Source organism: Erythrolamprus reginae, chromosome Z, assembly GCF_031021105.1.
Source record: "Erythrolamprus reginae isolate rEryReg1 chromosome Z, rEryReg1.hap1, whole genome shotgun sequence".
NCBI lineage: Eukaryota > Metazoa > Chordata > Lepidosauria > Squamata > Dipsadidae > Erythrolamprus > Erythrolamprus reginae.
Window position 1 is genome coordinate 35199028 of NC_091963.1, and position 17790 is coordinate 35216817.

Genomic DNA, 17790 nt, shown 5'->3' on the forward strand with positions numbered 1-17790 from the left:
AATGGGGGCCTGGATGGCAGTTCAATATGTATGATTGCCTGATGAAAGGGTCATATGGCAACCAGCCTCTATTACCTTGACAAAGTTGACTGCATTGGCAGTGGACTCTTGACTTTAACTATTGGCACTTCAATTAATAGTAGCAGCATAATACTCATGGTTAATACAGCTAGGGCAAGAGGAGGCTAATAAACTAAGCAGAAGGAATAAGATATCTGTTTCATAGCATTTTCAGCTAGGAGTGACTATTTTATTCTGTGCCATGATAGAACTGATCCTAGCAATTTTCCAAAACTGCGTACTCATTTTGAGCAATTTCTTCTCATTAAAGAAACACAACTCACATTATATGAGCTATAATTTATTGGTTTTAGTTTAGTCATGTCAAGGTGGTCTATATGTAGCCTTTTGGATACCAGTCCCAATCAGTTGGTTTATGAAGGGAAACCTATTGTGGTTTCTCGGCCATGGATTATGGTTCCATTGCAATCAGTAATGGTTTGCACCTGGAGCGGGGAGGGGGGTGGGACACCCTCCCAGTAGCGAAAATGAAGCTGCGTGCGCAGCTCCAGCTGACTGGTTGGCACGAGATTCATCTTCTGCACATGCACAGAAGCAAAAATATCACTGAAAATTGATGAAATTTGCATGTCCTCACACAATATTTGGCTTCTTATGCATGCACAGAAGCAGAGTCTTGTACTGACATGCATGCACCCGCACCAGTCACTGAGAGCATTCTGGTAACCTGGCGAAGAGGAACCCCTGCCTGGAATGCTCTCAGTGACCGGCGCGGGTGTGTGCATGTTGGCACAAGACTCTGCTTCTGTGCATGCATTAGAAGCCAAATATTGTGTGAGGACACACAATATTTCGTCAATTTTCAGTGATATTTTTGCTTCTGCGCATGTGCAGACGATGAATCTCGTGCCAACCAGTCAACAAATTTTAGTGTATTTAGGAAGGGTGGACAACCCTGTTAAAATGTCAAGTTTTGAGATGTAAAAAAAAAAATCAGACCACTTCAGATTTTTCTCCCACTTTAATCTACTATATAGACAGCACAAATCAACTGAAAAAAATGAACTGAAATATTTTATAGGGGAAAAAACAAAAAAAGTACAATCACCTGGTTGCATAAGTGGGCACACCCTTGAGCTAATAGTTTGATGAACCATTTTTATTTTATGCCAGTCATTTTGGGTTAGGACCAGGAGCGGGCTACCATTCGCGGCCCTATCGTGTTCGCGCCCCCCTGCTCCCCCCCCACATGCATGCAAACACAATTTCCAGGGATTGTTTTGCTTCTGCACGCTACATTGCCACCAATAAATATCTTCAATAATAAGTTTAAGTCAACATTAGCTTCCAGCTTCCCATTCTATATTTTTATTATTATAAAAAGTCAGTGAAAGTAAACAAAAAAGCATGACCATGTCTCAAGGGAAGAAAACTTGAGAAGGGTAGATTCCAGGACTCCTTATTTCCATATAATATGAATATCCAATACAGTGGAACCCCGACATAAGAGCTGCTCTACTTAAGAGCAACTCGAGATAAGAGCTGGGAGGGGAGAGATATTTTTGTTCTACTTACAAGCCCAAATTCGAGATACAAGCGCCAAGGAGCTGTCTCCTGAAGCCAAATGCTAACTTCCGTGTTCGGCTTCAGGAGACAGCTGCGAAGCGGCGCGCGTGTTTTAAAAGGTTGCAGCCGGCCTGGGGGGCTCGGGGGGGGTGCTTGCAGCTTTCTTTCTTGCTCTTTTTCTTTCTCTCTTTTACCTTCCCTTCCTCTATTTCTTCTTTTCTTTCTCCTTCCCACCTTCTTCCCTCCCTCCCTCCCTTCACTCATTCCTCTCTTACTCTCCCCTTTCATAAGTTTCCTTGCTTCCTTCCTCTGTTCCTGTCCCTTCCCCCTTTCTTTCTTTCTTTCTTTCTTTCTTTCTTTCTTGCTCTTTTTCTTTCTCTCTTTTACCTTCCCTTCCTCTATTTCTTCTTTTCTTTCTCCTTCCCACCTTCTTCCCTTCCTCCCTCCCTTCACTCATTCCTCTCTTACTCTCCCCTTTCATAAGTTTCCTTGCTTCCTTCCTCTGTTCCTGTCCCTTCCCTCTTTCCTTCCTTCCCACCCTCCGTCCATTCATTCACCCATTCCTCTCTTGATCGCTTAAAGCCGGTCCCTGGTGCAAAAAGGGTTGGGGACCTCTGTCCTACAGGATTGGGTGGCAGAGAAGTTGAACATATGTAAATTTAAAAGTTTAAGAAAGTTTACAAGTTAAGTGAAAGAAACTTCATTATTCATTTATATGTACATGTACATTTCTTCATTAAAAACATGTCTTTCTGCATAATTTAGACTAACTTTGTGAGTTTTTTGAGGGCTGGAACCAATTAAAATTATTTACATTAATTCCTATGGGGAAAAGTCGTTCGAGATAAGAGCTGCTCGACTTAAGAGCCCAGGTCCGGAACGAATTAAACTCGTATCTCGAGGTACCACTGTATTACTCTTAGAATATTATATTTGTTGTTAGGTTTTATATTATTCTTTATCTCAAATGAGCCCCAGAGAACCTGGTTGCATAAGTGGGCACACCCTTGAGCTAATAGTTTGATGACCTATTTTCTGACATTTATGACAGTCATTTTGGGTTAGGACCAGGAGCGGTCTACCATTCCCGGCCCTACCAGAACAGGCCAGGAGCACACACCTGCTCCCCCCACGTGCCAGCGAACACGATTTCTGGGGTTTTTTGCTTCTGCACATGTGTAGAAGTGAAAAAAACCTGGAAATGGGGAAACAAGTAAGTGCCTGCTTGCCGCTGCTCACCGCTGTTTGCTCCCCCACTGCCTTCTTGCCGCCGTTCACCTCGCTCGCCTCTCACTCTTGGGGACAATGGCAGCAATGCGGGTGGTGAGGGGAGCCGGCACAAGAGGTGAGCGAGGGGCTTGCAGTGGGGGAAGGCAGCACCCCCAGGGCAGGTGTAGATCTGGGGAAGCGCCGGTGGCATGTGCACACGCACGCACGCCTGGCATCCCCACTGGAGCCAGGCTACGCGCTACATTGCCACCACTGGAACTGCATTCCCCACCATTTAGGGTCAGGTCCACCATTGGTTAGGACTAGGAACCTATCAGACTAGCAATTATCTTGCCTTGGGAATTTTTGCCTGCATTTCCTTGCAAAACACTCCAATCCTATCAGATTACAAGGGCATTTCCTGGACACATACATCCTCAGATCAGCCCATAGATGTTCAGTTGCATTCAGATCCAGGTTGTGGCTGGGCCATTCCAAAATTTTGATCTCCTTCCAGTGAGGCCATTTTTTTTGTTGATTTAGAGCAGGGATGTCAAACTCAATTTGTTACAGCATCGTCAAATGATGAATTGGGATTTTTTTTCTCCTTTGCTAAACTGGGTGTGGACATGGCTAGCCCACAGGGGTGGGATACTGCCCAGACAGGGTAGGGAACACAGTGGGGTAGTGAAAATGGAGCTCCACCCCAGAGCACCCATTTTGCACTGAAAGATGTTGAGAGAAAATGCAGGTCGTCCTGCATAAGCCACGCCTACACTGTGGTAGTAAAATTTTTGGTAGCCCTTCACTGCTAGCGCGTGACACATCTGGCTACAGGCCAGGAATTTGACAGTCCAGATTTATAGGCATGCTTTTGGTCGCTGTCATGCTCAATTTCTCTTCATCTTTAGCATTTTAGCAGAGGTCTGAATATTTTGTGCCTAAACTGATTGATATTAAGAATTCTTCATAATTTCCTCCAGTTGAATAAAGCCTAAATCCAGCTAAGAAAGTAGCACTAAAGCATAATGATGGCACCATCGTGCTTCCTTGGATATATTACACTTTAAGTGATGGGAAGTGTTATTTTTACACTAAACATACTTTTTGGAATGATGGTCAAGAACTTTTTGGTCTCATCAGATTGTAACACATTTTTTCCATCATTTTTTCAGACTTGATATAGATTTTTACAAAATGTACCTGACTTTGGATTAATTTTTTTTAAGAAAAGGCATCCATCTTGCCACCCTATCCCATAGTCAGGCATGAAGAATAGGGAGATTGCTGTCAAATATAGTACAGAACCTCACAAAGGTGTTGGATGAAGGTGGTGCCGTGGATATTGCCTACCTGGACTTCAGCAAAGCCTTTGATACAGTTCCACATAAAGAGCTGATAGATAAATTAGTGAAGATTGGACTTAATCCCTGGATAGTTCAATGGATTTGCAGCTGGCTGAAGCGTAGACATCAGAGAGTTATTGTTAACGGCGAGTATTCTGAGCAGAGTCAGGTTACAAGCGGTGTGCCACAAGGGTCTGTTCTGGGTCCTATTCTTTTTAATATGTTTATGAGTGACATAGGGGAAGGTTTGGTAGGGAAGGTTTGCCTATTTGCCGATGACTCTAAAGTGTGCAATAGGGTTGATATTCCTGGAGGCGTCTGTAATATGGTAAATGATTTAGCTTTACTAGATAAATGGTCAAAGCAATGGAAACTGCAGTTTAATGGTTCCAAATGTAAAATAATGCACTTGGGGAAAAGGAATCCTCAATCTGAGTATTGTATTGGCAGTTCTGTGTTAGCAAATACTTCAGAAGAAAAGGATTTAGGGGTAGTGATTTCTGACAGTCCCAAAATGGGTGAACAGTGCAGTCAGGCGGTAGGGAAAGCAAGTAGGATGCTTGGCTGCATAGCTAGAGGTATAACAAGCAGAAAGAGGGAGATTATGATCCCGCTATATAGAATGCTGGTGAGACCACATTTGGAATACTGTGTTCAGTTCTGGAGACCTCACCTACAAAAAGATATTGACAAAATTGAACGGGTCCAAAGACGGGCTACAAGAATGGTGGAAGGTCTTAAGCATAAAACGTATCAGGAAAGACTTAATGAACTCAATCTGTATAGTCTGGAGGACAGAAGGAAAAGGGGGGACATGATCGAAACATTTAAATATATTAAAGGGTTAAATAAGGTCCAGGAGGGAAGTGTTTTTAATAGGAAAGTGAACACAAGAACAAGGGGACACAATCTGAAGTTAGTTGGGGGAAAGATCAAAAGCAACATGAGAAAATATTATTTTACTGAAAGAATAGTAGATCCTTGGAACAAACTTCCAGCAGACGTGGTAGATAAATCCACAGTAACTGAATTTAAACATGCCTGGGATAAACATATATCCATCCTAAGATAAAATACAGAAAATAGTAAGGGCAGACTAGATGGACCATGAGGTCTATTTCTGCCGTCAGACTTCTATGTTTCTATGTTTCTAGAACCAATATTTGCCAGAAATTTGTGCAGTTCCTTGAATATTTTTCTTGGCAGCCTTTGGAAGCAGTTTTCTTGTTGTTTTTTTCATAATGTTGGAGGTGCAACCAGTTCTTAGTAATGTCACTGTTATGTCATATTTTTTTAATGCTTGCTGATGACTGTCTTCACTGTACTCCATGTCTTGGCGAAAAAAATTGTACCCTCCTGCATAGTTCCCTCTAAGCTGAGCAGTGAGAAATCGCTCACTTACAAATCATCATCAACTCAGAGTTTTCCAAACCTGCCCAGAAGCCGAGAGGGAAAGAGTGAGAGGGAAGGAGAGAGAGAGGAAGAGAGGAAGAGAGGAAAAGAGAGAAACAGATAAAAAAAGGAGAGGAAGGAAAAGAGAAAGAAAAAGAATGGGAGTAAGGAAGAGAGAAAGAAAATCAAAATTTAGTTTGAAACTAGCTCAACTATTTAAGTGGCATTTTGATATTGATAGAGTTGCCCTATTATGAGCTCACTGTTATAGACACACAGTACAGTATTTTATTTTGAAATTCTCTGAGGCAAAACAGGGTGGGTTTTTTCTTTCTTTCTTTGTTTGTTTGTTTGTTTGTTTATTTATTTATTTATTATTTCTGTGCCGCCCAGTCCCGAAGGGACTGCCGCTCAGACACTATACTTTTCCGCCCCCCCCCAAAAAAAAAATTAGAGGGAACACTGCCCTCCTGACTAATACCTTCTGATAATGATGTTTTGTAAACTCTTTGCAGGCCATAGATTTAATCCAAGGGGAAATTGAGTAAATGTCAGAAAAATCTTCCTACAACAGTTGAACTTTATATGGAGTTGATCAGAGTCACTTTAATTGATGGCTAGTATGTAGTGGTTATCATTTAACATCAGTTTGGATGTGACTGGTTAATTCTGAACACGATAATATCCCTATTTATAAGAAGATGTGAATGCTTATACACACACGTTATTCCATTTTTTACTTTTATTTTGTATATACTAAGAAACTTTAGTTTATTTCTCCAGTGTTTTACAGATTATATGTTATATTAATGATGGAAAAATTCTGAAGGGATTTATCTTTTTTTTTTTTTTGTACATTCAGGCATCAGAGTCTGCCAAGAGGGACGGCATACAAATCCAATAAATAATAATAATCTGCCACATGAATCCCAGCGGCCGGTTAGGTTCCACAGAGTTGGCCTTCTCCGGGTCCCGTCAACTAAACAATGTCGTCTGGCTGGACTCAGGGGAAGAGCCTTCTGTGTTGTGGCCCCGACCCTCTGGAACCAGCTCCCCCCAGGGATCAGGACTGCCCCCACCCTCCTTGCCTTTCGTAAACCTCTTAAAACCCACCTCTGCCGTCAGGCATGGGAGAACTGAGACATCCCCCCCTTGCCTATGTAGTTGTTTGTATGATATGATTTTTAGGCTTTTTAATGTAAAATTGTTATTTTAAACTTTAATATTAGATTTGTTACTGTATATTGTTTTTATCATTGCTGTGAGCCGCCCCAAGTCTGCGGAGAGGGGTGGCATACAAATCTAATTAATAATAATAATAATAATAATAATAATTATTATTATTATTATTATTATTATTATTATTATTATTATTATTATTATTATTTTAACAGAGGAGTGTAGACTTTCAATATCCATGTTTAGTTGACCAAATTATGATAGAGCACAGTGTTTTTAGGAATATGTTTTCTGATATGTATTAGGGCATATTTTTAGTTTTTCCCTTTTGGGCCCTAACATAACATGTAGAATAGTTGGGATAGGAATATGCCGGTATGTAGAAATATTTTATGACAATGTCTGAACTGATGTACATTAGTGTAAAATTCCAGTACATTAGAAGTGCATGGCGTTTGGGGGTGGGGGGTGGAGGAATCAAAGCAATTTCACAACATGTGAATTGTATTTCACAATCTATCGCTGTGCAATTAAAATAGCCTTTCTGCTTTTTTTGTGGGCTGCTATTAACAATTACACCAGAACTCTCTGGGGTCACAGGAATAAGTCTCTTACAAGCTACAACTCCTTCTAAGAGCTTTTTCCCTACTGCCCCATTTTGTTGCCTTGTTTATTTATTTTATTCTCGTTTTTTAAAAAAAATTTAATTTCATTTTTTGACATAGTTAAATAAAACAAATAACAAATAAACAAAAAACAACAAAAAAGGGAAACAATACAATAAATATCACATGTAATAATACAAAAAACCAAAACATATAAATACAACATTTGGGAAACAAATGTTTCCCCACTTCTTTTTTGAGTGTTCAATCAGAGAATATTTCTTTTATTTGACGTGTTGCTTTGCTTGAGTTTTGATCATTTCTCCATTGTTCTTTTCTTTATCCAATTGTAAAAATTTCCTTATATCTTATAGAATCTTAGTCTTCTTTTCCCTCTAATTTTTTTGACATCCTGTCCATCTCTGCACAGTCTAGTATTTTTTTGATTATTATACTTTCTACTGGTGTTTTATCTATTTTCCAATACTGGGTGTATACTATCCTAGCTGCTGTTAGTATGTGAATGTATAAGTATCTTACTTCTTTTTTCATTTTTTAATTAAAAATGCCTAATAATTATAATTCTGGGGTTTTTTCAAATTCTTCCTTCGTTATTTCTTTTAGCCAATCTGTTATCTTATTCCAGTAGTTTTTTGCCAGTAAACAGGTCCACCATTGGTGATAGAATGTGCCTTTTTCTTTTTTTGCACTTCCAGCATAATGGTGAAACTTTTGGAAACATTTTTATTTATTTTATTCTCAAATAAACATTGACAACCTCCTGGACCCAGCTCTGTGTCACCTCCCTGCTGGCCAAAACCAGCCAGGAGGGACACAGGTCCAATAAATGGCAGAGCTGACAACTCCTATGGCCTTGTCCACTTCATCAGGCGCCACAAGATCAAACTCCTCCCATACAACAGAACTAACGCATGTCCTTGTCACCTTGACTGACTCGTTGTCAGTCTAATTGGAGTCATTCTAATTGAAGTCAAGGTCCATCCGGATCTGAGCGATTTTATCTGTGAAAAACTCATTAAATTCCGCAGCATTATCCTGCAAGGCTTCATCAACCCCCCCCCCCGAGTTAAGGAGGGAGCGAGTTACCCTAAACAGGGTGGCTGAGTGGGATTCCGCTGATGCAATCAACGCGGAATGATATGCGCATCTTGCAGCCTTGTATGCCACCTGATTAGTCTTAATATAAGCTCTTACAAGTGTTCGGTTAGATCCAGATTTGTTTCTCCTCCAATGCTTCTCTAGATGTCTATTCCAGGCCATTACCAGGAACTAGGTAGAATTGTGTACAATTTGATTCAATTTCACAACTACCTGAGTGGCCATGGTTCTATAGTTAATAACAATTAACTAAGTTTATCTTAGAGTTCTCTTATTTATTATTATTATTATTATTATTATTATTATTATTATTATTTATTAGATTTCTATGCTGCCCCTCTCCGTAGACTCGGGGCGGCTCACAACAATGATAAAAAACAATACATGGAAACAAATCTAATAATTAAAATCTAAAATAACAGTTTTACATTTAAAAAGTCTAAGAAGAAAACCCCCCAATACAGTATATGAAATACATACTCACAGTCATATCATGCACAAAAACGACATAGGCATGTGGGGGATGTCTCAGTTCCCCCAAGCCTGATGACAGAGGTGGGTTTTAAGGAGTTTACAAAAGGCAAGGAGGGTGGGGGCAGTCCTAATCTCTGGGGGAGTTGATTCCAGAGGGTCGGAGCCGCCACAGAGGAGGCTCTTCCCCTGGGTCCCGCCAGACGACATTGTTTAGTCGACGGGACCCGGAGAAGGCCAACTCTGTGGGACCTAACCGGCTGCTGGGATTTGTGTGGCAGAAGGCGGTCTTGCAGGTATCCTGGTCCGGTGCCATGAATGCTTTATAGGTCATAACCAACACTTTGAATTGTGACCGGAAACTGATCGGCAACCAATGCAGACTGCGGAGTGTTGGTGTAACATGGGCATACTTAAGAAGCCCATAATTGCTCTCGCAGCTGCATTCTGCACGATCTGAAGTTTCCGAACACTTTTCAGAGATAGCCCCATGTAGAGAGTGTTACAATAGTCGAACCTCGAGGTGATGGGGGCATGAGTGACTGTGAGCAGTAAGTCCTGGTCCAGATAGGGCAGCAACTGGTGCACTAGGCGAACCTGGGCAAACGCCCCCCCTCGCCACAACTGAAAGATGTTTCTCTAATGTGAACTGTGGATCGAGGAGGATACCCAAGTTGCAGACCCTCTCTGAGGGGGTCAATAATTCCCCCCCCCCCAGGGTAATGGATGGACGGACAGATGGAGTTGTCCTTGGGAGGCAAAACCCATAGCCACTCCGTCTTATCAGGGTTATCAGCCAATTAGTTGATCGGTGGGTGGATGAATGATGAAATATTTCCAACAGGACCTTGATGTAGTTTCAGATATATAGAAAATGTAATTTCAGAATTATTTTTTTATTTTTTATTTGTTAACGCATATGTGAAATTCCTTGGACTTTATACAGAGGGATGAAATTGTAGTTTTCCTACTAGAGCTTTCCAATGTGAGATTCTTGTATCTTGTTCAGTGAGGCTTTATTTCCAGTAAGCAAAGGTAAAATTGCACTTCATTGCAACAGGAGCCTTCTGGGATAAGCCATTTCCCAAATGTTTTTATGCCTTGCAATAATCTGTCAGTTTAAAGCGGAACACAGCAGGACTGCCAATGGCCTCCCAAATTGAATTTGACTTGTTGAAGCCAGGGTGTAAAACCATTTGACTATCAAAAACTATACTTAACATATCTTCCAGCTTCAATTAGCATTGGAAGGTGGCAAATTAGGCAGGGTTATATCACACAGATAGGTTGAGCTGTTTATGATATACCATATCTGTTTTACACTCACTCTTTATCATAATGGAAGAACTATGCTTGCAAAGTTTGCAAACAATCTACCAGAAATTATTTTTGGGATTATGTGTTCTTCTGGGTCACAGATTGTCCAGCTGAGCATAAAGAAAGTATGACACAAATGGAACAAGCCATTCAAAAAACAATTAATTTTTAGTTTTCTATAGATAAAACTTCCCAGATAGTTGAAGAATTGTCTTTGTGTTACTAATCCTGGTAATAATTCTTCAGTGTACATGTTAAAGTTTGTACTAGTTTTTGGTTGAAAATGAATACAATTAGGATGCTAATAAAACAAAATGGATACAGCAGATTTAATGTATAGCAACTTTCCTAGTCTCCAACTATTAATGAAGAAAATACCAATTTATTTTCTGTTAACTTCCTTTCTATAATATCACAGAGTTTTTACACCACACTTGTACCATTTCTGCTTAGCCACCAAATGGAGACATTGAACAATATAATCTTGCCTGAATGGAAGCAGTAGTTTTTACTGCATCAGTATTTCCATGCAAGGAACATACTTTTATTCTGTGGACTAAGAATTTCCAGACAGTGGGCAGTGTGCATAACATTCCTAGGTGTTATTTTATTTTTAAGAAATTTCAAGGCATCAGTAATTTCAGCAATGTAAGTGGCACTTTCTTACTTTGCATGATGAGACACATCTGTTTTCAGTTTCTTAATTTTTGAGCAAGCTTTACAGTGACCTCACCTACAAAAAGATATTGACAAAATTGAACGGGTCCAAAGACGGGCTACAAGAATGGTGGAAGGTCTTAAGCATAAAACGTATCAGGAAAGACTTAATGAACTCAATCTGTATAGTCTGGAGGACAGAAGGAAAAGGGGGGACATGATCGAAACATTTAAATATGTCAAAGGGTTAAATAAGGTTCAGGAGGGAAGTGTTTTTAATAGGAAAATGAACACAAGAACAAGGGGACACAATCTGAAGTTAGTTGGGGGAAAGATCAAAAGCAACGTGAGAAAATATTATTTCACTGAAAGAGTAGTAGATCCTTGGAACAAACCCTCAGCAGACGTGGTTGGTAAATCCACAGTAACTGAATGTAAACATGCCTGGCATAAACATATATCCATCCTAAGATAAAACACAGGAAATAGTATAAGGGCAGACTAGATGGACCATGAGGTCTTTTTCTGCCGTCAGTCTTCTATGTTTCTATGTTTCAAAGGAAAAGGCAAAATGGATGAAATACAGAATTTCTTCATGAATTCAAGGCATATTGATAGTGGGAAGATAATTTGTTATGTGGGAAATTATTCCCGATTCTGAGTGGAAAAAGTGGGAAAATTCATTTGAAACCTGAATTTGTTAGTACTTCTTACTGACGGATCAATTACTGCATCTTGTAATGATTTGGAAGACACAGTTTTCAGATCTTTATCCTATCTCTCCTGAGGAACTCAATGGAGATAATGAGATTTTCACTAATCTTCAATCAGCACAACAATTTCGTGAGGTGGTTAAAGATTTAAAAAAAAGCCTAAGTAATGCAATCTACTGTGCATATAAAAAGAAATGTGTTCTGATACAAGGCAGAGAACTGATAAATATTATATTAATTAGGGCAACTTTCAGTCTTGGACAAAGATCTTGCAGTGCCAATTTTTCTTTTTTAAAAAAATAGATTCTATTTTAAATTTTAAAAATTTGTAAACAGCTGCAAGAAGGATTTTTTAAAAAAAGAATAAGTATAAAAATTAAACTTTATTGCCATCTGGCAATATGTCAACAAAAACAATACAGCAGGGTCAAACTCTTATTCATTCATTCATTCATTCATTCATTCATTCATTCATTCATTCATTCATTCGATTTTTATGCCGCCCTTCTCCTTAGACTCAGGGCGGCTTACAACATGTTAGCAATAACACTTTTTTTAACAGAGCAAGGCTATTGCCCCCACAATCCGGGTCCTCATTTTACCCACCTCGGAAGATTGGAAAGCTGAGTCACCCTTGAGCCGGTGATGAGATTTGAACCGCTGACCTTCAGCTTCAGTGGCCTGCAGTACAGCACTCTACCTGCAGCGCCACCCTGGCTCATAACCGTTGATCTGCATAAAAAGGACTGGAGTTTTGTTCACATGCAAACAGCCACCGTCCTGATATTTTGATACTCACCAGCTAATACTCTTGCTGTTTGAAATTGTAAGTCTCAGTGTGTATGGAGATTGTCAGACATCCAGGTCATGGTTGTCCCAAAGATAAACTGAAGAACTGAAAAGATTTTTGGATGAAAAGCAAAATGTCCTCAAGGACAAACAAAGTTGAATTGACTTTTGAAAAAGCACTTTAGTAAGTCTTAGCTATGTAAAATATAAGAGGTGGCTCGTTGTATTTGTGACCAGGAAGACCAGCTAATTCTACTTTACTGTAAGTTTACATTAACAGAATCTTAAAAGTCTGATAAAATAATTCTCCTTTCATCTTCTTTACTCCTAAATAAAGTGTTGGTAATGACCTATAAAGCCCTATATGGCATCGGACCAGAATACCTCCAGGACCATCTTCTGCAACACGAATCCCAGCAGCCAATAAGGTCCCACAGAGTTGGTCTTCTCCAAGTCCTGTCGACTAAACAATGTCGTCTGGCAGGCCCCAGGGGAAGAGCCTTTTCTGTGGCGGCCCTGGCCTTCTGGAATCAACTCCCCCAGAGATTAGAACTGCCCCCACCCTCCTTGTCTTTCATTAATTGCTTAACACCCACCTATATCGCCAGGCATGGGGGAATTGAGACATCTTCTCCATGCTTATATAATTTCATGTATGGTATGGTTGTGTTGCATGGTTTTTAAATGTTGGGTTTTTAATGTGTTTTCTTTTAAACATTAGATTTGTCACATTGTACATTGTTTTATTATTGTTGTGAGCCATCCCGAGTCTGCGGAGAGGGGCGGCATACAAATCTAATAAATTTCAAATCTAATAAGTTTCTTCTGTAGTGCTTGCTTTGCCCACTATATAACAGTGGGCCTGCTGTCTCTTCTCTAATTGGCTTAGATTAGGCATTGTCTCTGGGCCTAATCTTTGCCATTGTACTACATAGTTCAATTATTTTATGTTTTCTCTATACCCTTCCCATTTTTAGAATAATTAAAGGAAAATCCCAAAACAGCTTATATATATATATATAAACTATATTTACAGCAGCACGAACCTTATAACTTCAGCCTGATAATGGTGAATGTGATTTCACCGAAACGTTGCATAGACACTCAAAATATTACATGGGGCAAAACCTGAACTCAGAACAATCTACATATGTATGTATGTATGTATGTATGTATGTATGTATGTATGTATGTATGCATGTATGTTTCCGTAGATTTTCACGGGTACATGTATGACGGTCTTGGTATATTCGGGTTTCTTCCCGTGTAGAATTTGGAAATTTCTGGTGACGTTTCAACGAGGTCCCACTCGTCATTTTCAGGCTGGTGTTTCTGTTCTTGTTCTGTGTTTGCCCTAGAACAAGGACAGAAACACCAGCCTCAAGATGACGAGTGGGACCTCGTCAAAACGTCGCCAGAAATTTCCAAATTCTACACGGGAAGAAACCCGAATATACCAAGACCGTCATATATATTATATTATATTATATATATATACATATACATATACATATACATATACATATACATATACATATACATATACATATACATATACATATACATATACATATATATATATGTTTATATTTACTATATAAAATTAAAATTGATGCATTCAATACTGTTGCTGTTAGTCATTGATTATAGGCAGCTTTTACAGCAAAGTAAAAACAAGAAATTGCTTGATAGCAAGAGGGGCGACATATAAATTTAATAAAATAAATAAATAAATGTAATATTGTATTGTTTTTTGACATAGGCTAGCAGATAATTTTGCTCTTACAAGGGGTTCTTGTAAAATCCTCATAGTTATAAACCCATCTTTTAAGAAACATTTCCCTAAATATTTGATTGCTGCATTGTATTTTAAATTAATTTTATTCTGTACTTCTATTTGTGGAATGTCACAAAGGATTTTTTGTGTGTGTACTGTATCTTCCACTTCTTTAAAATGTATATGGACTGCCTTATAAGAATTACAGGTAGTCCTTACTTACTGACCAAAAATGAGACTGACAATTGCATCACTAAGTTACATGATTGTAAAATGAAATACCTGCATTAAATTTACATCAGTTCACCAGTTCTGGCTATGGTTGTTAAGGAAATCAGCATAGATTATTAAACCTGATATCATGCAAGTTGCAATTTTCTGTCAATTTCTCCATTGACATTGCTTTTCAGAATCTGGTTTGAAGATGAGAAATGGCAATCCTGTAAAGGGGAACTTAAGGGAATTGTCATACCATTTGCTAAGCACCCAAATTGTTGTGACATGACTGCAGGGACACTATGATGGCTACAACTTCAGAGATTAGTCATAAATTTATTTTATCAGCATTGTCATAACTTCATATGACAGCTGAACAATAGATTGTACTTCGTGATGGTGCTATTCAATCTTTGTAGTAGCCAAATGACAAAAGTATTTTCATGCAAGCTCCACCCCTTTTATATCTGCACCATGATGTGCAAATGCCAGAGGGATTAAATTTCAGCACAATGCTGCTTTTATCATTTTAATATATGTGAAGATTCTGTTGAAAACCTTGCCTCCAAGAAAAGTTTTCGAATAATTTTTAAAAATGAGAAGGTAAATATTGGTAAAAATGGCCTTCATAAAAGTAGATAATCTGATCAGAGTTGCTGAAAATAACATTAGCAACTCTTAGTTAAACACTCGCCCCCATTCCTCACACTCAAAAAATTCTGATAGGTAATAAAGAAAATCTTAGATTGTGCAGAAATGGATATGATGACAAGATGGTTGAATAATCAAGAAGAATCAGAATTTTATATTATTTGGAATAAAGTTTATATATGGATAAATAAAAAGACAAATAAAATTTAAATGATATGGAAAAGTGTAAACATATTAGAATAATTTTTTCTCTTTTTATTTTCTCATAATATTTGAATTATATAAAACAAAATTCTTCTTTTCATTTAAATTAGTATGTTGATTTTATGAATTAATAGTATATTCTTTTTCTGTATTAAAATAGACTTCTAAGATAAGTGTAACCAGCTGGGGTGGCGTAGCAGGTAGAGTGCTGTACTGCAGGCCACTGAAGCTGACTTGTAGATCTGAAGGTCAGCGGTTCAAATCTCATCATTGGCTCAAGGTTGACTCAGCCTTCCATCCTTCTGAGGTGGGTAAAATGAGGACCCAGATTGTGGGGGCAATAGCCTAGCTATGTTAAAAAAAAAGTGCTATTGCTAACATGTTGTAAGCCACCCTGAGTCTAAGGAGAAGGGCGGAATAAAAAATTGAATAAATAATAAATAAAGTGGGGTAATTATAACCCCAACTATATGTTAAATGTTTGTGTGTTTGTTTGTCATTTTTATGAAAATTAATAAAGTATTTTTTTAAAAGAATCCTGATAAAATATCTTAAAAACTGGTCAGTCATGTACCAAAAATTGGATCTTCAGAATGGAGAGTGATGAATTTATTTAATTCAAGGCAATTAAATTAATCACTTAAAATATAATTCCAAAAATTATTTTCTAGATTTTAAAATTTCATGTCCACAGGGCCAAGATGTCAGGATAATGAAATGAATAAAATAAATAAAAACATACTAACATAAAAATATACTAAAGAAAAAAAATATAGAAACTGGCTTATATTAACATTTGGTTCCTTGACCGTTGAATACTTTAAAAGCTTTTTTTTTTTAGATTTCCCAAATAAGATGGCAGACATGTTCCACTATCATTTTTTATCAAAGACTTTAAGAATGAAGCAGAAAAGGCAACACCAAAAAAGAATGAAGCAGAAAAGGCAACACCAAAAAAGAACGAAGCAGAAAAGGCAACACCAAAAAAGAACGAAGCAGAAAAGGCAACACCAAAAAAGAACGAAGCAGAAAAGGCAACACCAAAAAAGAACGAAGCAGAAAAGGCAACACCAAAAAAGAACGAAGCAGAAAAGGCAACACCAAAAAAGAACGAAGCAGAAAAGGCAACACCAAAAAAGAACGAAGCAGAAAAGGCAACACCAAAAAAGAACGAAGCAGAAAAGGCAACACCAAAAAAGAACGAAGCAGAAAAGGCAACACCAAAAAGAACGAAGCAGAAAAGGCAACACCAAAAAGAATGAAGCAGAAAAGGCAACACCAAAAAAGAACGAAGCAGAAAAGGCAACACCAAAAAAGAACGAAGCAGAAAAGGCAACACCAAAAAAGAACGAAGCAGAAAAGGCAACACCAAAAAAGAACGAAGCAGAAAAGGCAACACCAAAAAAGAACGAAGCAGAAAAGGCAACACCAAAAAAGAACGAAGCAGAAAAGGCAACACCAAAAAGAACGAAGCAGAAAAGGCAACACCAAAAAAGAACGAAGCAGAAAAGGCAACACCAAAAAAGAATGAAGCAGAAAAGGCAACACCAAAAAAGAACGAAGCAGAAAAGGCAACACCAAAAAAGAATGAAGCAGAAAAGGCAACACCAAAAAAGAACGAAGCAGAAAAGGCAACACCAAAAAGGAATGAAGCAGAAAAGGCAACACCAAAAAAGAACGAAGCAGAAAAGGCAACACCAAAAAGGAACGAAGCAGAAAAGGCAACACCAAAAAAGAACGAAGCAGAAAAGGCAACACCAAAAAGGAATGAAGCAGAAAAGGCAACACCAAAAAGAACGAAGCAGAAAAGGCAACACCAAAAAGGAATGAAGCAGAAAAGGCAATACCAAAAACGAATGAAGCAGAAAAGGCAACACCAAAAAAGAATGAAGCAGAAAAGGCCACAGACCACAGGGAAGATCTTCATGTACTTTTTCCTTATGTAGGAAATTTTTGCAGAATTACACCCAGAAACATACTCCTTTAATGCTCACCCTATTCATTTCCTTAGGAAATTCATTAGTTTTCTTAAATAAGTGGTAATGTCACTTGTGCTTTGGGATTACAAGAAGATTAAATGAAGGTAATCTTTGCCTAGAAAAATCAGGCACTTAAATATTTGGCTCCTGCAAAACTCTCAGAAAGAGTAACCCTTCAGTCTTTTCAGTTACAGTGGTTAAACTCAACAGCTTAACTGAAATATTGCTCCATGAACAAAATTATTCAGCAAAGAGGAATTGATGTGAGTCAGGAATAAAAGAGTTGTTTGTTAGCACTAGCTGGCATGGGATTTTAAATATTTCCTTTTCTCTGCCAACCCAAAGTTGATAACATGACTTTCTGAATATATTCCAACCCTTGGCAGAACTACTTACTTTCTTAATATTTTATACTTAAACACTTAACTTTTTTTTCTAGAGACAAGTGATATTTTAAGACATGCATATATAACAGTGTGGCAATTCGAACAGTTAACACATACAGCAAAGTTATTAATGTTTAACATGTGTCAATTGAAAGAAAAACTGTTAAGAAAAACAGTGTTGCAGTTCTAGAAT

General features: G+C 38.3%; 1 protein-coding gene across 1 annotated transcript; it reads left to right on the forward strand.

Moving 5' to 3' along the window:
• The first annotated feature begins 11622 nt into the window (after positions 1-11622).
• Positions 11623-17178, forward strand: LOC139153802 (foot protein 1 variant 1-like). Its single transcript, XM_070728216.1, has 3 exons — positions 11623-11758; positions 16124-16475; positions 16530-17178. The coding sequence occupies exons 1-3, from the start codon at positions 11623-11625 to the stop codon at positions 17176-17178; spliced, it is 1137 nt and encodes a 378-aa protein (XP_070584317.1).
• Positions 17179-17790: the final 612 nt, after the last annotated feature.